The sequence below is a fragment of the Anomaloglossus baeobatrachus genome, chromosome 3 (assembly GCF_048569485.1).
Source record: "Anomaloglossus baeobatrachus isolate aAnoBae1 chromosome 3, aAnoBae1.hap1, whole genome shotgun sequence".
NCBI lineage: Eukaryota > Metazoa > Chordata > Amphibia > Anura > Aromobatidae > Anomaloglossus > Anomaloglossus baeobatrachus.
The window spans coordinates 37,856,985-37,883,087 of NC_134355.1; the positions used below are offsets into that span (position 1 = coordinate 37,856,985).

Genomic DNA, 26,103 nt, shown 5'->3' on the forward strand with positions numbered 1-26,103 from the left:
AAGTTGGAGGTTTCGGTGTTGTCGGCTTGGACGGTACTGCAAACCGGGGTTGCTACAGGTAACTGATTCAGTACATAGTCTCTTGTGCGATCAACTGGATTGTCTGCTTCCAGTGGTGGCGAGTGAGCTGGATCAGGACCTTGGATCAATGCTTGCTCAAGTAGTCTCACTTTAGCTAGCGCAACTTCCTCTTCCATCTGTGACCGAAGAATCTTTATCCAAGCCTCCGCTTCTGCCCTTTTGGCTTCCGCTTTAGCAGCTTCTGCTTTTGCAAGGGCTTCTGCTTTAGCGGCTTCTGCTTTTGCAAGGGCTTCTGCTTCTGCCCTTTTCGCTTCTGCTTCTACCCTTTTGGCTTCTGCTTCTGTCCTTTTGGCTTCTTCCTCTACTTCTCTTTCTGTGAAGGAACGTCTCACCTTGGATTCCTCTGCTCTTATGCGAGCCTCTAGTATCCTGTCGCTCAGGGCTGAGCTTCTTGAGGATGATGACCCGGATGACCGAGAGGAACGTCTAGATGAGGTTGATCGGTGTGATCTGGTTTCTTGCTGGTGAGAGATACGGTGTTCGGCCTTGTCTATGGCATCTTGCACCTTGGCATCTCTTTCCTTGTCTACCTCTTCTGCCTTGCTTAGGTCTGAAAGAGCTTCATCAATTTTAGAGTCTTTTAGAAAGGTAATGTACCTTGTTGACAGTCTCTTGTATCTTTCATGAGCTGTGTTCAGCCGTTCCAGAGCGGCTTGTAAGCATGTGGCATCACCTGATGAGGATTCAAGTCTTGACATGTAATAGGTGACTCGTTCCCACTGTTCTTCCAGGTGTTCACATAGCTCATCTTTCATAGTGTGATAGTTTTCAGTGGCCTTTATCGTGGGTTTGGAAGAGCGCTTCGGTCGGACAACTTGGTCTGCTGAAAGCGTGGGATCCGCCTCCTGGGCTTCATAATGGACAGTATCAGATTGTATTTGCTCTGTTTCAGCAGTGGGGAACTGTCCAAGGTCTTTTTCGGCCATTTTGATTTAAGGTGTACTGTCTCTTTAAGAAACTTGACTTTTGAATAGGGGTCCAAAAATTGTTGTGCAGCTCTGCAAGGACTCCCTGATGAGATTCCCAAGGTGTCTTTAGCAAAACCTGGGGTTCGCAGTGCAGCGATGTGCAGTAATGAGGTATAATGTACTGCAAGTCTATAGAAGTGGTATGGCTAGAGGGAAACAGCAGGTGCATAAACTGTCCCTTTACAATGCAAGCAGAGGTGACACAGGACGTGGCAGATGGGAGAGCTTCCCCTTAGGCTTGTCCAGGCATGCACTGTGCAGGCAGACTAGTGCACAAGGCTTGTTGCTAGGCAGATTACAGTGGAAGTTACAGGGTTCTTAGGGATCTGTAGCCGGGGTATTGAGCTCTTAAGCAGTCTTCTGACTGTTCTGTCCCCACTTAAAGGCGATGGAAGGCGCATAGTTGTGAGAGGTTGTAAGAATCTTACCTTCGTTTTTCCTATAGGTGGGGCAGACAGGACCAGAGCGCTCCAGAGTGAAACATGCACATGCTGAGATGAAACAATGGTGGTTTATTTTCTCCAAAGGTTAGGACATGCAGAGTGCAGTAATCCAAGTACTTGGCATTGTAATTCTCCAGTGATGCTTGCCTCTGAAGCTACTACGTGGTCAGAAGACTTTGCTCCTAGTAGCTCCAATAAGGGATGTTGTTCTCACAAACTCTGGTTTGGAATGAACAAGCCAGGAAGTGATGCAAGAGGGTCATTAGACACTCCCATGGGCTGGACAAAAGAAACAGAGGAGCCGAAAGGTCTGACCAGTAGATGGCAGCAGAGACAAGCATGAAAAACATTAAATAACAGTGTTAACTAAAACAAATAGAAACAGCACAATGGTCAGTGGATTTGGTGATTTGCACCCACACAATATTTGTCTTAGCTTCTTTCTTTATTTCTTCCTTCCCTCCTTCTCTTTCTTCCTCTCTCTTTCTTCTTTTTCTTTGTTTTTTTTTCTGTCTTCCTTCCTTTCTCTCATTTCTTCCTTCCCTCCTTTTGTCCTTACTCCTTCCTTACGTTTCCCTATCTCATATCTTTCTATCTCTTTGTATGCCTGCTTATGTACTGAATCTTGTCATATTCATGTGTCTGTCATTATCTTCTGTAGTCTATCTCTCCATCCGCCCATTCCTCCTTCTCTATTTTTGTTTCTTTTTCTTTATTTGTTTTCTTTTCCTCCTTACTTTCTTTCCTTACCTCCTTCCCACATCTCTTTATTTATTTATTTTTCCTTTCTTTCTTACTTTCTTGCTTTCCTTCTTTCTTTCTTTTCCTTCCTTACTTTCATTCCTTCCCTCCTTTCCACATCTTTTTCTTTGTTTGTTTCTTTCTTTCTTTCCCTTGTTTCTTTCTGTCTTGCTTCCTTTCCTACATTTTTTTTCTTTCTTCCTTCCTTCCCTCCTTTTGTCTTTCCTTTCTTTTCCCTATCTCATATCTTTCTATCTCTCTGTATACCTGCTTATGTACTGAATCCGGTCATACTCACGCGCCTGCCTTTATTACTGTACTCGATCACTCTATCCATCCATCCATCCATCCATCCATCTATCTGGGTAAGTTTAGGCGTTATTCTCTGTCCTTTCTCCTTCCCTCGCTCCCATCCTCCAGTGCACAGTGCTGGTGCTCCTGTGTCCCGGCTGCGCGGGTCTGTGGCCCTCTACTGGATGAATGCTGCAGTGATTTCTCATCCTATTGGCAATTCTTTTGTGAACAATAATGACCGATCAATGAGCGTCACAGGTTGATGATTTATAGAAACCGTGACAGATTTGTGTTTATGAAATTCACTTGATGTGAGAAGTTTTCCCTCAAGAAAAATGATGTTTTTAATTGATTGCTGGGTTGGATCTTAAAGAACCTGGAGAGCCCATGCAATAAGAAGGTTCCTCGATATTAACACTTCAGAAACTATTTGTCCTGTGGAAAAAAAAATCAATACCACAAAGCGTCTGTCTGGTTTTCCCCTTTTTCAATTTAAAATTACCCCGATTATTATTCATATATCCATTTACAAAAAATAATGAGATATGAGATACAATTTTGAATATCTATCTATCTATCTATCTATCTATCTATCTATCTATCCATCTATCTATCCTATCTATCCCTCTATCTATCTATCTATCTATCTATCTATCTATCTATCTATCTATCTATCTATCTATCTATCTATCTATCCATCTATCTATCCTTCTATCTATCCCTCTATCTATCTATCTATCTATCTATCCCTCTATCTATCTATCTATCTATCTATCTATCTATCTATCTATCTATCTATCCATCTATCTATCCTTCTATCTATCCCTCTATCTATCTATCTATATATCCATCTATCTATCCTTCTATCTATCCCTCTATCTATCTATCCCTCTATCTATCTATCTATCTATCTATCTATCTATCTATCCCGCTATCTATCTATCTATCTATCTATCTATCTATCTATCTATCTATCTATCCCTCTATCTATCTATCTATCTATCTATCTATCTATCTATCTATCTATCTATCCCTCTATCTATCTATCCCTCTATCTATCTATCTATCTATCTATCTATCTATCCCTCTATCTATCCATCTATGCCTCTATCTATCTATCTATCCCTCTATCTATCTATCCCTCTATCTATCTATCTATCTATCTATCTATCTATCCCTCTATCTATCTATCTATCTATCTATCCCTCTATCTATCTATTTATCTATCTATCCCGCTATCTATCTATCTATCTATCTATCTATCCCTCTATCTATCTATCTATCTATCTATCTATCTATCTATCCCTCTATCTATCTATCTATCTATCCCGCTATCTATCTATCTATCCCTCTATCTATCTATCTATCTATCTATCTATCTATCTATCTATCTATCTATCTATCCCTCTATCTATCTATCTATCTATCTATCTATCTATCTATCTATCTATCTATCCCTCTATCTATCTATCTATCTATCCCTTTATCTATCTATCTATCTATCCCTCTATCTATCTATCTATCCCTCTATCTATCTATCTATCTATCTATCTATCTATCTATCTATCTATCCCTCTATCTATCCCTCTATCTATCCCTCTATCTATCTATCTATCTATCTATCTATCTATCTATCTATCTATCTATCTATCCCTCTATCTATCTATCTATCCCTCTATCTATCTATCTATCTATCTATCTATCTATCTATCTATCTATCTATCTATCTATCTATCTATCTATCTATCTATCTATCTATCTATCTATCTATCTATCTATCCCTCTATCTATCTATCTATCTATCTATCTATCTATTTATCCCTCTATCCCTCTATCTATCTATCCCTCTATCTATCTATCTATCTATCTATCTATCTATCCATCGACTTCTATCCTTTTGCTCAACCTTGCTCATATATATTTAGCTTTATCTATTAACTTACAATTCATATAGGTCTGATATGTATTAACCTGCATTTTATAATTCTGTCTACTGCCAAAAAATGTAATCTACAAGTGAAAACAGATTTATAGAAGAGATATCAATCCCCAGAATAGATGTATAGGTGTCCATAAGGGTGGATAGTTGGATAGATAGACGGATGGATATGGACATATACCGCCCCCGTGTCAGAGGCCGAGCCGCTCGGATCTGGAACTGCGGTGGCTCGAGGGGTCTCCGGACCCGGGGGTTCGTGTGGACACTCGAGTTTGAAAAGGGGAGGATATACAGGGGAGTTAGAAGTTTGTGACGCCACCCACGGTGCGTGGTAAAATGGAGTACCACCACTGCTGTTGGGGGGAGCCCGGTGGCGGTGGTATGGCAGCAAGATGTTTAACCCCTCCGTGGGTAGAGGGTTGTGTCCTGGGGCCCGTTGGTGATGATGAAGGGGTGCCGTTGGGAAAAGGAAGGGTTTCTGCATACTCACTCAGTCCAAGAATACTGACACCGACAGCTTGTAAACCAGAATTCTGAGCACCGCTGCAGCAGGGAGGGAGCACGCTTGGATCTGTGCCCTTGGTGTTGCTTGTTAGCCTGTGGCCTTTTCCGGGGCACCTTTTCACTGTTGGACCCTATAGTGTGGAACTAATCGGGTCCCGCTCACCCGTATGGCTAACAGAGTGAGCTTGCTCTCAGGGTTCACGCTTAGGATGGACTGTGTTTTGGGAAAAGTCACATCACCTTGTTGCGCTAGTGTGTCGCCCTGGGCAAGCCAGGGGACACAGGACACAACACCACCACACCCCACATCCCAGGTAGGAACACCACAGTCAAAACACAAATCCTTGTTGCCCTCTTCCAGAGACTGTTGATGCACACCAGGGGGTGGGCCAGGCGGTTGGCTCCGCCCACCAAGGAGGTCACAGTGCTGGAGGAGGGAGGAAAACAGGCAGATTAGCTCAGGAGGAGCTTGAGTGAACATCGAGAGAAAGTCCAGTGAAGGGCTAGAGTAAACCACAAGGAGTGAAAGTAGAAAGGAGAAAGTAGAAAGTGACAGAAAAGCCTGAAGGTCCGTGACTGTGTGTCCGGACGGAACCAGCAAGGTTGACAACGACGGTGGCTGTCCGGAGTGGGACAGTTCGGAGGTTCCTGGAAGGACCCCGTTGGCTGTGTGCCCGGTGGTCTGGAGCAGTGTTCCGAAGGACAGTCAGCACCAGGACAGGGGCCTTTCGGACCCCAGCAGGGCTAGGAGTCGTCAGATCTGCTAAATCCGTTAGTGAAGGGGACGTAGATCTCCCAGCAACAAAGTCCCGATTGACGGCAACAGCCCGACCATTACCGGGGAGACACCGCCACCGCCAAGGCACCAGTTTCCCCAGGGCCAGCGCCTGCGGGCAAAGTGTAGAGCTCCTCCGGCCCAGATTGCAGCCGGGGAGCGAGTAACCGGAGGGAATCCACCGCTACCACTATCAGAACACAAGGTGCAGGGAAGAGTGACAACACCGTTAACTACCGGGAGTGCAGGTGCAACCGTCTGTGGGACCGTCCTACCAGCCGTTGGTTTACCGTACAAACTGTGTCCATGTCTCAGGCTGAGTGAGTACCACAGTGCCGCAAGGCACAGCGCTGCCCCCGCGTCCCTGCGCCCTCCAGGCCCTACACTTCACATCTCTTCACCGGGCCCCGGGATCACCAACCCCTACCCACGGAGGGGCAACACAACACCTGGCTGCTCCAATCACCATCCCCGGGACCCCCACACTGAGCAGCGGTGGTGCCATCACCACCACCGTGGGTGGCGTCACGAACTATAATCCCAACAAACACCCCCCCTTTCACTCACGGGCGAGGAGTGTCGCTCGAGACGCCCCGGGATCCGGCCCGCAGCTCGAGCCACCAGGAGCAACTGCCGGACCCGAGCAGAAGGGGTGAGCGCGGTGTGCTGACACCCTCCTCCCCGCCCGCGACAACTTGGCGTCACGAACAGGATCTTACCGCTCTGCCGTCTGGTAGAGGTGCGCCTTGTTACCGCCGGAGGTATCCGGCAGAAAAATTCCAGAAGCCGCCATCTTTGGCGCGAAAAGTTCCCGCTCGAGCGTCTTCTCGAGCAGTAGAGGCGCGAAGGCCAAAACTCCGCCCCGAGAGAGGAGGGGCCGGAAAGAGCTAAGGGGGACGAAATGGCGGCTGGCCGCATGTAGCTGCGGCTATAAGAGCAGGGACGCCAGGACTCTGCAGACTGATTGGGTTCCTGGAAAAGCCTCGTTACCAAGATGCAAGATTCAGCTCGCAACGAGGAAGCCCCCGCGCCCGGCACGGCGACGTGGTTGAGGGACCGGACCGTCCCGCTGAGTAACCGTCTGCAGGCCCATATGCAACTCCTCCTGGAGGAGTGGGAGACCGACATGGCGGACGTGGTGGCTGCTATGTGGAGACGCGAGGCAGAAGAGGATTTGGAGGAGCGGGTAAGTGACCCACGCCCCTGTATTCCTGAAGGATCGGCCGCTGCGGCTGAGAGGCCCGGCCGGCTCCCGCTCACCCTGCCTCTCTCCCCGCTACCCGCGATGGTGGCTGCCGCCCCGCCACTAGGCCCGCTACCTGCCCAACCGGTAGCGATACCCTGCCTGGCCGCTCCGGCGGACCAGCCGGCTGCAGACGTCCAGGACGGCCCTGAAATGCACCAAGGGGAACCGCTAGAACCACGACCCCTTAACAGCGTGGTGCCTGAAGTCCCAGTAGAGACTGTGCCAGACCCTGAGCCCGGGACTGTGGCTTGGATGAAGGCCCGGGTGATACAATTCCACCAACGCCAGCAGGATCAGATCTTTCGGATGCTGGAGCAGTGGACCAACGAGGTGGAGGAGCTGATTACAACTGCCCCGATGGGCGAAAGGGGAATAGATGTAGCAGAACCGACTGGTGACCCACGTCCCTATGTCCTACCTGGACCGGCCGCTGCGGCTGAGGGGCCCGGCCTAGTTTCGGCCTATGCATCGCCCTTGCCGTCACTGATGGGGCGCCTCCACCTAAGCTCGTCTACTCTGCTGCTCCATGTTACCGCAGATGGGGATGAAGTGTTGGATGCTGGGGACCAGGATGCTGCGGCAGCTGGCGGCAACCCGCCTGACGCAGGAACAAGAAATGACGACTACTGTCCCAGCTCCGGGCCCGCTGTTGCGGCTGAAGGAGCAATTGAGCGTTCCCGCTATGTGGGGGACCCTGTGGTTTATCATACTCTGCGTACCGGTGGAAATGGGTACCGGGTACCTCTGTCGCAGCAGGCATGTCAGTGCATGTTTGAGGTGCTGGTGGCAGAGGATGGGTCCACCTTAGTAGAGGAACTGGAGTAGGGCAATGGATGCCCGCAGCACCGTCCCCGTTGGGACCACCTGTTTGTTTGAAAAGTTTAAAAGTTTTGCCAAAAATGAAAGATGATTATCCGAGTTTTCACCTGATTATCTGTGTGATTAGCAACCGGCTGGAGCCGGCACCGTTGTCCCCGTGGGGACCGTTTAAAGTTTAAAAATGCATGGGAACTATCCATGGACAAGCCCGTGAACTCTGCAGGGCAACCACAAACGTTAGTGGCTTGTAAATATGTTGGGTACCGTTACCGTTTCCGCAATGCCGCCTCCGGAGAGGCAGGTTGGAGGGAGGGCCCTGAGCAGAGCAGGCCAGGGCCCAGCCACCAAAGGGACCGGTGGCTACCCTCTGGAGGGAAGGACAGATCCCGCTCGGGTGACTTGTGCTGGACTGTGGGTCAAGGGGTGCTGCCTGGGTTTTAGGGGCAGCATCAGGGCCAGGTTGCTTGGGTGGGAGAGAGCGGAAACCGTGACCGTACACCGTTGTAACGTTAAAAGAAAATGTGCCTCCCGTCTTGGGAAGAGTTATTGAAAATGTATATATGTTTAACCTGTTATCCCCTTTTTCACAGAAAAATAAAACCGGTGTAGGACGGCAGCCCGCGGACGGTCTGCATTTTGCTAAGGGGGAATGTGTCGCCCTGGGCAAGCCAGGGGACACAGAACACAACACCACCACACCCCACATCCCAGGTAGGAACACCACAGTCAAAACACAAATCCTTGTTGCCCTCTTCCAGAGACTGTTGATGCACACCAGGGGGTGGGCCAGGCGGTTGGCTCCGCCCACCGAGGAGGTCACAGTGCTGGAGGAGGGAGGAAAACAGGCAGATTAGCTCAGGAGGAGCTTGAGTGAACATCGAGAGAAAGTCCAGTGAAGGGCTAGAGTAAACCACAAGGAGTGAAAGTAGAAAGGAGAAAGTAGAAAGTGACAGAAAAGCCTGAAGGTCCGTGACTGTGTGTCCGGACGGAACCAGCAAGGTTGACAACGACGGTGGCTGTCCAGAGTGGGACAGTTCGGAGGTTCCTGGAAGGACCCCGTTGGCTGTGTGCCCGGTGGTCTGGAGCAGTGTTCCGAAGGACAGTCAGCACCAGGACAGGGGCCTTTCGGACCCCAGCAGGGCTAGGAGTCGTCAGATCTGCTAAATCCGTTAGTGAAGGGGACGTAGATCTCCCAGCAACAAAGTCCCGATTGACGGCAACAGCCTGACCATTACCGGGGAGACACCGCCACCGCCAAGGCACCAGTTTCCCCAGGGCCAGCGCCTGCGGGCAAAGTGTAGAGCTCCTCCGGCCCAGATTGCAGCCGGGGAGCGAGTAACCGGAGGGAATCCACCGCTACCACCATCAGAACACAAGGTGCAGGGAAGAGTGACAACACCGTTAACTACCGGGAGTGCAGGTGCAACCGTCTGTGGGACCGTCCTACCAGCCGTTGGTTTACCGTACAAACTGTGTCCGTGTCTCAGGCTGAGTGAGTACCACAGTGCCGCAAGGCACAGCGCTGCCCCCGCGTCCCTGCGCCCTCCAGGCCCTACACTTCACATCTCTTCACCGGGCCCCGGGATCACCAACCCCTACCCACGGAGGGGCAACACAACACCTGGCTGCTCCAATCACCATCCCCGGGACCCCCACACTGAGCAGCGGTGGTGCCATCACCACCACCGTGGGTGGCGTCACGAACTATAATCCCAACAAACACCCCCCCTTTCACTCACGGGCGAGGAGTGTCGCTCGAGACGCCCCGGGATCCGGCCCGCAGCTCGAGCCACCAGGAGCAACTGCCGGACCCGAGCAGAAGGGGTGAGCGCGGTGTGCTGACACCCTCCTCCCCGCCCGCGACACTAGTACCCCGATTTTGGAGCGGGTGAGGGATGAATCTTGAAGACTTCACCCCCGTCGGGTAAATTACCAGGACACTTGAAGCTACTTCCCGGCCTAGGGTCCACGTACCCTGTCGTTCCCTGGCCCCTGCCCGGAGATGGCTCAAGGCCGTCCTCGGCAATCCGTGCCCCTTGACACGATCCCCTGCGACCGGGGTTCCAGCTTCTACCAGGCCTAGACCAACATCTGCCACCTAGTAGACTTGAGGAGCCCTGCTCCAACACGGTGACCTCTCCCTCTCAGAGAGCCACCACTCCACACTCCTACTCCTTCCACTCCTTTCTCGCTTCTCTTTTCGCTTTTTCACTTTTCCCTATCAACCCCTTAAATGGGCGGCCCTATTCCCTTCAGGCCCCCCAATGGTGTGTCTGGTGGGTATGGTGTAAAGTGTTCCTAGGGTTTTGACTGGCTCTGATCTTAGCAACACCAAAGAACAGGGATCCGTAACCAAGTAGGATTGGATACTGTGCAGAAGGGCAGATTGCACAATACCCTGTGACGACCTGATAGGCCAGGGCATCACAGCCAGATAGAAGATGAATTAATAGATTGATAATCCGGGCCGGTGTGACTGCAGGTGTCACGCCAGGTACAAGAGGACAACCGGTATGTGGCACAGCACATCAAAAACACCAGGGTAACAGTACAATGGAAGGCCCTGGCGCTAGGGAGAGAGGAGCGGGGTCACCTCCTAACACTCACCTGAGGCTGATCCCTGCACACCCTAACTTCGCTAGATGGGTCCCTTTATAAGTGCCGTCACGTGCCTAGGCCCTCGCTGGCCCCGAACTCACTCTGACTAGTGAAGGCCACTGGAATAAAACAAAACGAGAAAGGTAAGACAAATGGGTGAGAAAAGACATAACAAATAACACTCCAAAGCTTCTCTCATAGAAACATCTCAGCTGCAACAAAAGCGACACCTCAGCTTCTCCAGAGACTGGCTCTTTCAAAGTGGACAGCATAGATATGAGCTATAGCAGCGTAGGCGGTGAAGAGCAGATATTTATAGCAGAAGGGAGCGGCTGCAGCTGAGGTTAAAGCTACCTGTGATATTACTGCAGGATAGAAATTAACCAAAATCTCTTCCGTACTAAATGGAATTTAATATGCTCCAACTCAGGGAAAACCAACATTATGGTGTTCCAAAGGAGAAACACAAGATCGGACAAGAACCCTTCCTTTGTGCTAAACAACTGCATTCTCACTGGAATGGACAAATACACCTACCTGGGCCTGGAAAGTCACCATATAAGGTACTTCAAACAAGCTATAGAGACCCTGAAAGACAAGGCCTGCAGAACCTACTATGCCATCCGAAGAAAACTACCATTTGAAGCTGTCAGTGAAGGTCTGGATAAAAATCTTCAATGGCATCATCACCACAATCTTCCTGTACGGTAGCAAAGTCTGAGGCCCTCACACATACCCAGACTGGTCAAGGTGGAATTCAAACCCAATAGTAATATACTACCTGGAATTCTGTAAACCCCTTCTCCAGGTCCATCAGAAAACCTCTAACAGTGACTGTCCTTATATATGTCCTCATGCTGGTATATATGTACCCATCCTGGTAGATATGTTCTTATCCTGTGTTCCTCCTGATGTATATGTCCATATTCTGGTAAATATGCCCCTTCCTAGTATAGATGTGCCCATCATGGGCCACTCCTAGTTTATATCCAGGCTTATATGTCCCCTTTGTGGTATATATGTCCCTATCCTAGTAAATATGTCCCCTTCCTGGTAAAATTACCCCATCCAGAGCCACTCCTCGCATATATGTCCCCATCCTGAGACCTTCCCTTCCTGGTAAATACTGTATATCCCCTTTGTGAGGGCCGGGGAGGACTGGTAGGCCCAGGAGGTGGATTCACTGGACCGAGCACCCCACCAGGAGGGCAGGGTACACGGTAGCTGGAGCACTAGCGTGGCAGGAACGGGAAGAACCAGGTCACCAGGGTCATGGAGTCCCGTAGGACAGTACAGGAACAGGTGCAGGTATCAGGAAGCAAAGACAGGACCAGGTCACTAGGGTCACAGCGTACATTAAGGAAGTAATACAGGAAACAGGAACAAAAGGACCTGAGCACCTAGCTCACAAGACAAAGCAAAGAAACACAAGCGATGATCAGGCCCCGCCCACATGGAAAGGCCAGTCTTATATACCCAGCCAGCACAGCCTCAGGTCATTTCCTGTTGCAGCAGTGTTGGGCCTATAAGACCAGGTGAGTGGGCGCGGCCCGGTCCTATACAGAGGCATCAGTCAGAGTCAGACTCCTGAGACCTGGAACAGGACTCAGGGGAGCAAGAGCGGGAGCGGCAGGCGTGACCGGTGGACGCATGGACTGGACCAGTGAGCAAGGAGCGGTGGTGCGATGGCGAGACTGGATCAGTGAGCACAGAGCGGTGCAATGCAGGTGTGACCAGATCAGTGGGTATGGAGCGGTGCAATGCAGGTGCGACCGGATCAGTGGGTACGGAGCGGTGCCTGGATGGTGAAACCGGCCCAGTAGGTAAGGAGCGCTGCTGGGACACCGGGAGCGTGACACCCTTCCTGGTTTATTTGTCCCCTCCTGGTATATATGTCTCCTTCCTGGGCCCCATCCTGGTATATATGTCCCCTTCCTGGTGTATATATATCCCTATCGTGGGCCACTCCTGGATATACAGTACAGACCAAAAGTTTGGACACACCTTCTCATCTCTAGAACAACTGTTAAGAGGAGACTTTGTGCAGCAGGCCTTCATGGTAAAATAGCTGCTAGGAAACCACTGCTAAGGACAGGCAACAAGCAGAAGAGACTTGTTTGGGCTAAAGAACACACGGAATGGACATTAGACCAGTGGAAATCTGTGCTTTGGTCTGATGAGTCCAAATTTGAGATCTTTGGATCCAACCACCGTGTCTTTGTAGAAAAGTTGAACGGATGGACTCTACATGCCTGGTTCCCACCGTGAAGCATGGAGGAGGAGGTGTGATGGTGTGGGGGTGCTTTGCTGGTTACACTGTTGGGGATTTATTCAAAATTGAAGGCATACAGAACCAGCATGGCTACCACAGCATCTTGCAGCGGCGTGCTATTCCCTCCGGTTTGCATTTAGTTGGACCATCATTTATTTTTCAACAGGACAATGACCCCTAAACACACCTCCAGGCTGTGTAAGGGCTATTTGACTAAGAAGGAGAGTGATGGGGTGCTACACCAGATGACCTGGCCTCCATAGTCACCAGACCTGAACCCAATCGAGATGATTTGGGGTGAGCTGGACCGCAGAGTGAAGGCAAAAAGTCCAACAAGTGCTAAGCATCTCTGGGAACTCCTTCAAGACTGTTGGAAGACAATTTCCGGTGACTACTTCTTGAAGCTCATCAAGACAATGCCAAGAGTGTGCAAAGCAGTAATCAAAGCAAAAGGTGGCTACTTTGAAGAACCTAGAACAGGGGTGGGGAACCTTTTTTCTGTTGGGGGCCATTTGGAAATTTCTACCAACCTTCGGGGGCCGCACAAAATTATCAATGTTTAAATGACCCTGCTATATTGGGTGAAGCAATTAATTAACTGGGGGCATGGGGCTGGGGGCACAGACACCACACGCGGGGCTGGGGGCACAGACACCACACGCGGGGCTGGGGGCACAGACACCACACGTGGGGCTGGGGGCACAGACACCACACGCGGGGCTGGGGGCACAGACACCACACGCGGGGCTGGGGGCACAGACATCACTGGGGGGAGGCACAGACATCACTGGGGGGGAGGCACAGACATCACTGGGGGGGAGGCACAGACATCACTGGGGGGGAGGCAAAGACATCACTGGGGGGGAGGCACAGACATCACTGGGGGGGAGGCACAGACATCACTGGGGGGGAGGCACAGACATCACTGGGGGGGAGGCACAGACATCACTGGGGGGGGGCACAGACATCACTGGGGGGGAGGCACAGACATCACTGGGGGGGAGGCACAGACATCACTGGGGGGGAGGCACAGACATCACTGGGGGGGAGGCACAGACATCACTGGGGGGGCTGCACACACGACTGGGGGGGGCTGCACACACGACTGGGGGGGGCTGCACACAGGACTGGGTGGGCTGCACACAGGACTGGGGGGGCAGCACACAGGACTGGGGGGGCAGCACACAGGACTGGGGGGTCAGCACACAGGACTGGGGAGGCAGCACACAGGACTGGGGGGGGCTGCACACAGGACTGGGGGGGGCTGCACACAGGACTGGGGGGGGCTGCACACAGGACTGGGGGTGCTGCACACAGGACTGGGGGGGTGCACACAGGACTGGGGGGGTGCACACAGGACTGGGGGGGTGCACACAGGACTGGGGGGTGCACACAGGACTGGGGGGTGCACACATGACTGGGGGGGGCTGCACACAGGACTGGGGGGGCTGCACACAGGACTGGGGGGGGCTGCACACAGGACTGGGGGGGGTGCACACAGGACGGGGGGGTGCACACAGGACTGGGGGGGTGCACACAGTACTGGTGGGGTGCACACAGGACTGGGGGGTGCACACAGGACTGAGGGGGTGCACACAGGACTGGGGGGTGCACACAGGACTGGGGGGGTGCACACAGGACTGGGTGATGGGCTGCACATAGGATTGTGTGGGGGTGCACACAGGACATTGGGGGGCTGCACACAGGACTGGGGGAGGGGTGCACACAGGATTGGGGGGGTGCAAACAGGACTGGGGGGTGCACACAGGACTGGGGGTGTGCACACAGGACTGGGGGGGTGCACACAGGACTGGGGGGTGCACACAGGACTGGGGGGTGCACACATGACTGGGGGGGGCTGCACACAGGACTGGGGGGGCTGCACACAGGACTGGGGGGGGCTGCACACAGGACTGGGGGAGGGGTGCACACAGGACTGGGGAGGGGTGCACACAGGACTGGGGGGGTGCACACAGGACTGGGGGGGTGCACACAGGACTGGGGGGGTGCACACAGGACTGGGGGGTGCACACAGGACTGGGGGGTGCACACATGACTGGGGGGGGCTGCACACAGGACTGGGGGGGCTGCACACAGGACTGGGGGGGCTGCACACAGGACTGGGGGGGGTGCACACAGGACGGGGGGGGTGCACACAGGACTGGGGGGGTGCACACAGTACTGGTGGGGTGCACACAGGACTGGGGGGTGCACACAGGACTGAGGGGGTGCACACAGGACTGGGGGGTGCACACAGGACTGGGGGGTGCACACAGGACTGGGTGATGGGCTGCACATAGGATTGTGTGGGGGTGCACACAGGACATTGGGGGGCTGCACACAGGACTGGGGGAGGGGTGCACACAGGATTGGGGGGGTGCAAACAGGACTACTGGGTGATGGGCTGCACACAGGACATTGGGGGGCTGCACACAGGACTGAGGGAGGGGTGCACACAGGACATTGGGGGCCACACTGCGCTGAGAGTTATATGCAACTCTGGGGGAGAGGGTTTACAGAACTGGTGTGGGGAGGCACAAAGCATTGGGCAGGGTACATAGCAGCAGAGGGTGAGCGCTGGACTCACAGCAGCATTGCACTCACATCACCGGAGTGCAGGAGCCGGACACTGCATCAGAAGGAGAAGGCAGGCACTGATCTCCGGAGGGCAGGGGGCGGACACACAAGGCTAGAAGCTGTGAGGCTGCTGTGGACCCGCCCACAATTGGCACTGGCCGACGGGAGAACACATTGCAGCACAAACAGCAATGTGTGGATTTAAAGGGCCGGCGGCAGCAAACTGCGGTGACAGCACCAGCACTGCCTCCCCCGGGAATCTGCCCGGGGGCCACATAAAAGGTCATGGCGGGCCGCATGCGGCCCGCGGGCCGGAGGTTCCCCACCCCTGACCTAGAATATAAGACATATTTTCAGTTACAAGTGAAAAGGTTTTGGTACCGTGTTAGCCAGTGGAAAAATTATTGAATGTTCTCAGTGAGAGGAACAAAATTATAATCTTGTGATACCTTTTACCTTCATACAGAGACTCACCAGACCTCTGATCCTACATGGATATTGGGACAATAAAACTCTCACACCACTAATGAAAGCTAATTAAGGATTCACTTTATAAGCTCATTGTTTGTTTATTTAAATGTCTTTTATTATGTCATCCCTCTGCTTTGTTTGTGCATATATTTGTGTTTCTTCAGATATTTTGTCATACCATGCCTGATGAAGGGACCTGAGATGTCTCGAAAGCTTGCTTTGTAACATCACTTTATTTTATTTAAGTTAGCCATTAAAAGGTATCACAAGACTATAATTTTGTTCCTCTCACTGAGAACATTCAATATATTTTCAGCTGTTTCACACTTTAAGTATTTCATTCCACATGTTTTAATTCATAGTTTTGATGCCTTCAATGTGAATCTACAATTTTCAGAGTCATGAAAATAAAGAAAACTCATTGAATGAGAAGGTGTGTCCAAACTTTTGGTCTGTACTGTATGTCCCCATCATGCACCCCTCCTGGTTTATTTGTCCCCCTTCCTATTTTATATGTCCACCTCTTGGTATATAAGACCACTCCTGGTATATATGTCTCTGTTGTGTCTTGAACGCAAGAAAAAAAACACGTGCTCACCCTCCCCAGCTCCCACGCCGCGTGGCATCCTCCTCTGTAGCCAGTGCACAGTGACCGGCAGCTGACATTGACATCCATGCTATAGCGACGCAAGATGCCACTCCAAGGATGAACATCCATCTCAAGCAGGCTCTGGGGTTGATGGGCCCCCATTCCACTGAGCTCTGGTTTGGTCATGAACCCTGCGACCTAAATCATACCGCTTCTGTATAGCCGCGCATTTTGTGAGCGTGGGTCATTGAGATGTATAATATTCCAAGGACTTCCATAGTCTCCACCCTGAATGTGCTCCTAGCCATCATCCCCACAGTCCTTACGTTTTGTACACTTGCTTTGGCAAAACTAATGTATATTTATCCCTGCTGATAAAGCTTCTTTGAATTGAAAAATTGAATTGAATAGATAGATGAATAGATAGACAGATAGATAAATAGACAGATAGATGGATAGATAGAGGGATAGATAGATAGATAGATAGATAGATAGATAGAGGGATAGATAGATAGATAGATAGATAGATAGATAGAGGGATAGATAGAGGGATAGATAGATAGAGAGAGAGAGATAGATAGATAGATAGAGGGATAGATAGAGGGATAGATAGAGGGATAGATAGATAGATAGATAGAGGGATAGCTAGAGAGAGAGAGAGAGATAGATAGATAGATAGAGGGATAGATAGATAGATAGATAGATAGATAGAGGGATAGATAGATAGATGGATAGATAGAGGGATAGATAGAGAGAGATAGATAGATAGATAGATAGATAGATAGATAGAGGGATAGATAGAGGGATAGATAGATAGATAGATAGATAGATAGATAGATAGATCGATAGATAGATAGAGGGATAGATAGATAGATAGATAGATAGAGGGATAGATAGAGGGATAGATAGATAGATAGATAGATAGATAGATAGATAGTGGGATAGATAGAGAGAGAGATAGATAGATAGAGGGATAGATAGAGGGATAGATAGAGGGATAGAGAGATAGATAGATAGATAGATAGAGGGATAGATAGATAGATGGATAGATAGAGGGATAGATAGATAGATAGATAGATAGATAGATAGATAGATAGATAGATAGATAGATAGATAGATAGAGGGATAGATAGATAGATAGATGGATAGAGGGATAGATAGATAGAGGGATAGATAGATAGATAGATAGATAGATAGATAGATAGATAGATAGATAGATAGATAGAGGGATAGATAGATGGATATATATATATAGATAGATAGATAGATAGATAGATGGATAGATAGAGGGATAGATAGATGGATAGATAGAGGGATAGATAGATAGATAGATAGAGGGATAGATAGATAGAGGGATAGATAGATAGATAGATAGAGGGATAGATAGATAGATAGAGGGATAGATAGATAGATAGATAGATAGATAGATAGAGGGATAGATAGATAGAGGGATATAGATAGATAGATAGATAGATAGAGGGATAGATAGATAGATAGATAGATAGATAGAGGGATAGATAGATAGATAGAGGGATAGATAGATAGATAGAGGGATAGATAGATAGATAGATAGATACATAGATAGATAGATAAATAGATAGATAAATAGATAGATAGATAGATAGAGGGATAGATAGATAGATAGATAGAGGGATAGATAGATAGATAGATAGATAGATAGAGGGATAGATAGAGGGATAGATAGATAGATAGATAGATAGATAGATGGATGGATAGATAGATAGATAGATAGATAGATAGATAGATAGATAGATAGATAGATAGATAGATAGATGTTGCATTGTATGTACAGATGATTTGTTATTGCCCATTGTTTCCGTCTCTACCTTTACCTGCCGGATGATTTGCAGATCCCTCTTGTCCTGTCTTCACCTCTGTGCAGTATTTTAATTCTAATATGCCAATGCCAATTAGCAGCGGCTGTAATGAGACTATTTACTGCGGGGATGCCTCATAGAATTGCAGAAATGATAAGAAGAGAAAAAAAAATCCTCTTCATGTTCTTTTTGACTTTAACGGAAGATAAAATTCAGAGGCGAACAAAATGATGCATTTTATTTATTCCCAGTTGGAATATTATTCCATAAAACAAATTTGCAGCCAGTGTTGCGGCTTTGGCTTTTATCATGCTTTTTAAGGGTGTTGAATGGGTCACTCAGGAGACCGCATAGTGAGAGCTCCACTGGGGTAAATCATCTGAGAGCGGATTTGAGCGCTCACTATAGAGCACATGACATTTTCCTTTTTTTTGTCGTTTTTAAAATCTGATGTACAACTTTTTATGAAAATAACATGTATCAGTATATTATATTATACAATAAGTAGGGGCGAAATCAAGGACAAATAAAGATCATAATATCAGAGGCACAAAGGAATCAATGAGGGGCTCAATATGTGGCCCACGTACCAAACCCACCCAATAAAGTCCAGGAAAGCAGAAACACTTCTGGTTCCTGCAAAATACAGTAATATGTTGCCTTCATAAGACAGCCATGCTCTACTGACATCACATAACACAGCCATCCACATAATATGCTAATATACTGCCTACATAATAGATTCATATCCATATAATAGAGTCATAAACTATTAACTAGGCCATGTACCAAGTGTTAGGAATACCTGTCACACTCGCAACCATCTTCCTCCGGTTGCCAAACTTCCCCCCGGTTTGTCCGGGGTGGGACTATGGCGCACTTGGGTTGAGCGGCTATACATGTTGATGCTGCATATGTGGTAGTAGTGTGTGATATAGGCAACCGGGACGCCATGCCTCCCACTTGTTTCACGGCCTAGGAAACATGGGATGCTGTGTCTCCCGTTTCCAGGCAATGCAGATTGCGGCCTTGCCTGGAGTAAGCCAATGGTGGGAATGTGTGCACCCTGTCATACAAGTGAGCAGCGAATGGCTCCCTGGACATGGCTAGGAGGGAAGCATCAACTGAGGGTAATCATTAGCATTGGGCTGGCTATTTTATCTCTGCCCCAACCCAGCCCCATGTTGTTTATTCAGTTTCCTTGCGCATTGTGTGGTGAGTGGTTTGTGGTAAGCTTCTGGTTGCTTCTCAGCATTTGCTAATGGTTAATTTTGTTCTGTCATCCCTGGCTATAGCCCAGGTTTTTGTTATTTTTATTTGATACTGCGCTGCTAGTTTTGGATTTACTGTTGTTACCTGCCTCTGACATCATCCGCCTCACCGGACACCAGCTTTCTTGCGACAGCTTTGTCAAAGCTCTCCCCTCCCTATATTAGAAGTGGGTGAAGAATGTCTCGGCCCTTAAGGACTAGCGTAGCCGTGGTTTCTTGTGCCAAGTGCATCTGCAGTATTGCTAGTCCGACGTGAGTCTCAGCATGATCAGTCTCCTGTTGCACATAACACCAAGTATGTATTATGACCATAATATTGTCTACATAATACGGCCATTTGCTGTCTACATAGTTCTGACCACATAATATGACCTTGTACAGTCAACAAACCTAGCCACGTACTGCCCACCGAACACGGCCATGTGCAGCCCACTGAACATGGTTAAATACTGACCACTGAACACGGCGATGTACTGCCCACTGAACACATCAATGTATTGCCCACCGAACACATCAATGCACTGCCCACTGAACACATCAATGTATTGCCCACCGAACACATCAATGTACTGCCCACTGAACACATCAATGTATTGCCCACCGAACACATCAATGTACTGCCCACTGAACACATCAATGTATTGCCCACCGAACACATCAATGTACTGCCCACTGAACACATCAATGTACTGCCTACCGAACACATCAATGTACTGCCCACCGAACACATCAATGTACTGCCCAATGAACACATCAATGTATTGCCTACCGAACACATCAATGTACTGCCCACCGAACACATCAATGTACTGCCCACTGAACACATCAATGTACTGCCTACCGAACACATCAATGTACTGCCCACCGAACACATCAATGTACTGCCCACTGAACACATCAATGTATTGCCTACCGAACACATCAATTTACTGCCCACCGAACACATCAATGTACTGCCCACTGAACACATCAATGTATTGCCTACCGAACACATCAATGTACTGCCCACCGAACACATCAATGTACTGCCCACTGAACACATCAATGTATTGCCCACTGAACACATCAATGTACTGCCCACCGAACACATCAATGTATTGCCCACCGAACACATCAATGTACTGCCCACTGAACACAGCCATGTACTGCTCAACGAACACGGCCATGTACTGCCCACCATGCACAGCCATCTACTGCCCAACGATCATAACCATGTACTACCCATCAATCATGTCATGTGCTGCCCTCAGAACACAGCCATAAACTGCCCACTGGACATGGCCATGTGCTGCCCACCGAACACTGCTATGTACAGCCTACCAAACACAGCCATGTGCTGCCCACCGAATACAGCTATTTACAGTTCACCGGACATGAACATGTACAGCCCGCCAAACATGGCCGTAAACTGCCTGCCAAACTCACCAATGTACAGCCTACCGAACACCTCCATATAGTGCCTGCTGAACACAGCTATAAATTGCTTATGTATTATTTCCATTTTTTGTCTATACAATATAGCCATCTACTGCCCACACAACTGTGCTACATGGAAAACACATACAAGTGCCTGAAATGCCAATAAACAGAGCCCATGAATACCACAGCTGAACTTAATATAATATATATTTGACATGAAGCTTCAGGGAGGCATGGGGGGGCATATATTTCTTTATATTTTCTCTTAGTGTGAACCTGGCAGTGAGTGTAGAGTTTCACTGCAGTGCCCCCGCAGGAAAACAGAAGCATAACATGTTGGGTCCTCCAGTGCAAGAAATACACTTTGTGGACACAGTTTGACCAGTGAACTCCATTTACTAAATTATTTCAGAATTGCTTAATGGGATTTGTTTGATTAAACTGCACAGTGTAAAATAACTAAATAACCATATACGTATATACTTAATAATATCCGAAGAGTAAGAGGAACTATTGCTAAAATAATGATTGTTTCTCAATGTAAACGAAACCATCGAGAGATAAATACGATATTCCTGTCCTGGATATTTCGGGGTTATCAGAGGCCACCGCGCTATTTCAATCAATTTACCTGTCAAATTTCTATCAGAGGAGCCAGTTGTAAATCACATAAATCTCGACTCAATGCCACAATTTTAGTAATTACTTCTAATTAATACTTATTGGATGTTTATATCATTTTATATAATTATTCATTTTTTAATTTTTACTAATGCTCCAGATGCTGCCCTATTAACCAGCATGAGAACAACTGCACCATCAGCAATACAGCTGGTTATAAAGATATCTAAAGATAAGCCTCTTAGAAAGCCAAAGCAGGTCAATAACGGAAATATCAGCTTACTCATATGGAAAAAATGTACAGATAGTTACCACCGCGGAATTTAAAACCTTCAGCCTTTAAAACAATAATGGAGGATTCCACATCGACCTGTCAACTCTTAAGGGACAATAAAAGAGTAAATCACAAATATTCATAACTATTGGGTTACCGAAATGATGAAATATTTATTTGGCAATAAATTAAAAATACGTAGCTCAATTTCTGGGATTTAAAATGTAATAATTGTATTGGGTGTGTGCAACCAATTTTTATTGTTCTAATGCATCAACATTTTTCAAAAATTAAGCAACTTTGCAAGTAGTCTTCAGTAAATGAGTTGGCAACCATTGAGTATGTTCATTTTACATATATATATATATATATATATATATATATATATATATATATATATATATATACACATTATTATTATTATTTATTATTATAGCACCATTTATTCCATGGCCCTTCACAAGTGAAAGAGGGTATACGTACAACAATCATTAACAATAAAAAACAGACTGGTATAGGAGGAGAGAGGACCCTGCCCGCAAGGGCTCACAGTCTACAGGGAATGGGTGATGATACAATAGGTGAGGACAGAGCTGGTTGCGCAGTGGTGTACTGGACTGAGGGCTATTGTAGGTTGTAGGCTTGTTGGAAGAGATGGGTCTTCAGGTTCCTCTTGAAGCTATCCACAGTAGGAGAGAGTCTGATATGCTGGGGTAGAGCGTTCCAGAGTATGTGGAGGCACGGGAGAAATCTTGTACGCGATTGTGGGAAGAGGAGATAAGAGAAGAGTAGAGGAGATCTTGCGATTTTTGAGTTGCATTCTGCATGAGGTGAAGAGGGCTTGGATGTGTGGCTTGAAGGATAGAGCAGAGTCGAGTGTTACTCCAAGGCAACGAGCTTGTGAGACTGGGAAGAGTCAACAGCCATCAACTTTATATATATATATATATATATATATATATATATATCTCGTATATATATATACTGTATATACACTACTCACAAAAAGTTAGGGATATTTAGCTTTTGGGTGAAACTTTTGGAAACGGTACACAATTCCCTCCACAGTGATATTTTATCATGACTATCGGGCATTTCAGTAGACGCAGCAATGGTGATTCCCTCATCTCAATTTATTCAAACAAAAACAACAAAAGTGGTGGGTACCCCCTCATGCCTCCACCCCCCGAAATGTCAATGTCTCAATAACTTGTCATGAGGCCTTGAGCATCAATTACAGCTGATGTCTCCTGCTGGTCACAAGTGGAGTCATTGTCTGCGGAGTCCAGCATTTTACTCTTCTTGAAGGGACGGCCCTCAGGTCATTGGGGTTCTGAAGTACAGAGTTATGGCCTCTACACGGCGACTCAGCTGATCCCATAGGTTTTCTATCTGATCGAGTATGGAGAAAGTGCAGCCGCTCCATCTGGGGTACCACAGTTACCAGCAGCCGTTCTCTAATGATGCGACCTTGATGAGCTGGAGCATTGTCATCCATGAAGATGGAATTAGGCCGGTGTTGTTCATGCAGAGGCACAATGACTGTATTAATGATGTTATTCCAGTAGTAGGGGCTGTCACTACCATTCACACAGTGTAGGGCCATTCTGTATTGATTAGACACAATTGACCACACTGTAACACCACCCCCAATGTCTCGTCTGGTGACAACAGTGGCTAATGCAGAGCGCTTTTCTTGCTGTCTCCAACATTGTTGGAAGCCATCTTTTCATCTCAGTGAGAATCAACTTCACTGGTCCCTCGTCCAGCATACATCACTTTTGTGCCTGGTGATGCGGTCAGGTACCTTGCAGGTCATCTAGCTCGCAGACCGCACTGATGTAAACAGTTTCAAATGGTCTGATGTGACACCTGGTGCCGCTTATCTCCCTTAAATGTGCCTGGAGTTGTGTGGCATTCATGATCCCGCTCCGCAGGGCATTGTTCTCAATGAAACTGTCGTCAGTGTGGGATGTAACCAAAGGACGTCAACGTCTTTGCCTTTCTCTGCCTTACAGTCTCTCTGCATCTTTGTTGCAACCTGTTAATGACACTCTGTGACGCTTGAAGATCAGTGATATAATGAAATATTTACAAAAATGTGAAGGTGTGCTCACCTTTGTGATACAATGTGGGCCTAAAAACCATTTTGGCTGTTGGGTCTCATTAAAAATTTTGTATCTTTTGCATTTTATTGCACTTTTTGTTGCACTGTGTTTTGCTGGCTTAAAAATTTACTTAACTAGAGCTCCTCTAAAGAACTAAGTTTTTCCATATTTATTGCATACAAATTATCTTGTGTGTATTCTTCTGTTACTCCCCTTGATCTGCCCCCTTGTCTAATAATTGGTAGAGGCGACCTCGATAAAAGACAGAGGATTGGTGGCACAAAAGGGAACACCGCCGTGGTCCGGCTGAAACAGAAGACTAAATTTGAGACCAGAAAATTGTAGTTCGAATTATTTTGCACATCATTACTTATTATACTCTTGTTTTTAAGCTTTTCTGTAAATCATTGATGATTTTTCAAGCTTATTATTTTCTTTTTTTCTTAGATTTTTGTTCTTTTTTCCTAGGTGCCAGCCTTGTTCATGCAACACAGCGGGTGCTGTCAATGCCAGCTGCCATGCTACAACCGGTCAATGCTTCTGTAAAGAATTTGTGAGCGGCACCAATTGTTCACTCTGTGTTGAAGGATCCAGCAGTTTGGATGGGAATAATCCATATGGCTGCAGCTCGGGTATGTAAATCCCCCCACTCTCCAGTTTAAGGGGCCTTTCACACTGCGTTCTGATCTCCGTTCAGTGGTCCCTTTGGCGCGTCCGTCCGAACCCTTCGCAAATCGGGTTTCAGACGTATGCGCCGACGGGGCCATTGACTGTAATAGTACAAACAGACTTACCATGTGCTCTGTCGTGCACCACTTTCTGGAGTATATGCTTACTGGAGACCGAAACCCAGATACAATCTACAACATCTGGGTGTCCATCTCCAGTAAGCGTATACTTCCGAAAATGGTGCACACGGTCACTCCATCTGCACCATTAAAATCAATGGCCCCGTCAATGCATACGCCCGAAACCCATTTTGTGGGGAGTTCGGACGGAAGCCCCAAAGGGACAACTGAATGGAGATCAGAGCACTTTGTGAAAGGCCTATAGTAGATCATGGTGGTCTACAAAATGAGAAACATCTTGGTTAGCCACGAATGAGCCTTTTCACTTTTCTATTGGCTGCTATTTGGAAACCATCTGCCGGACCACAATGATCAAGTATTGATGGCTTTTCCTGGACGTGTAAACTCCTGGACCTTCAAGCAAAATATTTTGCAGGGTCTCCCTCACCTGGAATACCACCAGGGCCTGTGAGTGACTGCTACTTTTACACCCCAGTTATTACACTTATGGCGTGTCAAAGGATGGGTCATCAATGTTATACGGATCCACCAGTGAGATCCAAGAATCCAAAGAGGAAATGATAAAGTCTAAACAGAGGAGTATTCATATTAATACAGTCCTTAAATACAAGAAATTTTGTTTCCTTCCCCTACGGCTAAAGAGTAAATTTATTGAGATTGTGACTTTTGGCTTCTTTTCTACGACTGCCATCACAAAAATGTAAAAAGAAAAATACAAAGACGATACAAATCTTTGCAAACACAAAAACCATGCAATATATGTACATATTTAAATAGAAAGGCAGCAGATAAGAAAGGTAAATATTTCTCAATAAATATCATTTTGGTGGCATTTTGTCTGAGCAAAGAGTTGGGAAAGGAAGAGAATACTAAAAAAAATAAGTTAAAAAAAAGAATAGGAGTGGAAAAAAAGGAAGGAAAGAAGAAAAGTCAAAATTTGTGACGGATGGAAAGGGAGAACAAAAAATAAGAATAACAAAAAGAAGGAGATGAAAAATAAAAAGAAGAAAAAAAGTGGGGAAACAAGGGTTACTCCAGAGCATGTTCTTTCTTGTTTAACTTTAGAAAGCATGTGTGCATTAGTGATGAGCGAGCACTAAAGTGTTTGAGTACTCGTTATGTGAATCGAGCAGGTCGGATGCTCGGACTCATTTGATTTGATTAATGAGTATAATGGAAGTTTATGGGGAACTCAAGCCTTTTATTCGGCCAGCGAAATGCATGGGGAAGAAGCCTGGATGCATCTCTGACTCTGCTTGGAAGTAAAAAACAAAAAATAATTAAAAAAAAAAGAGTGGAGTCCCATTTTTTGATAACCAGTCAAGGTAAAGCAGACAGCTGGAGGCTGATATCATCAGGCTGGGAAGGCCCATGATTATTTGGCCCTCCCTAGCCTAAAAATACCAGCCCACATCTGCCCCAAAAGGAGTGCCATATCCATTAGCT

At 47.6% G+C, this 26,103-nt stretch overlaps 1 protein-coding gene across 1 annotated transcript in view; it reads left to right on the forward strand.

Annotated features, from left to right (window-relative positions):
• USH2A (usherin) overlaps window positions 1–26,103 on the forward strand; it is a 1,098,211-nt gene that overhangs the window by 206,612 nt on the left and 865,496 nt on the right. Inside the window, exon 14 of the mRNA XM_075339131.1 lies at window positions 24,317–24,480. Within this exon, the coding sequence (XP_075195246.1) occupies window positions 24,317–24,480 (164 nt within the window). The remainder of the gene's footprint in view (window positions 1–24,316; window positions 24,481–26,103) is intronic.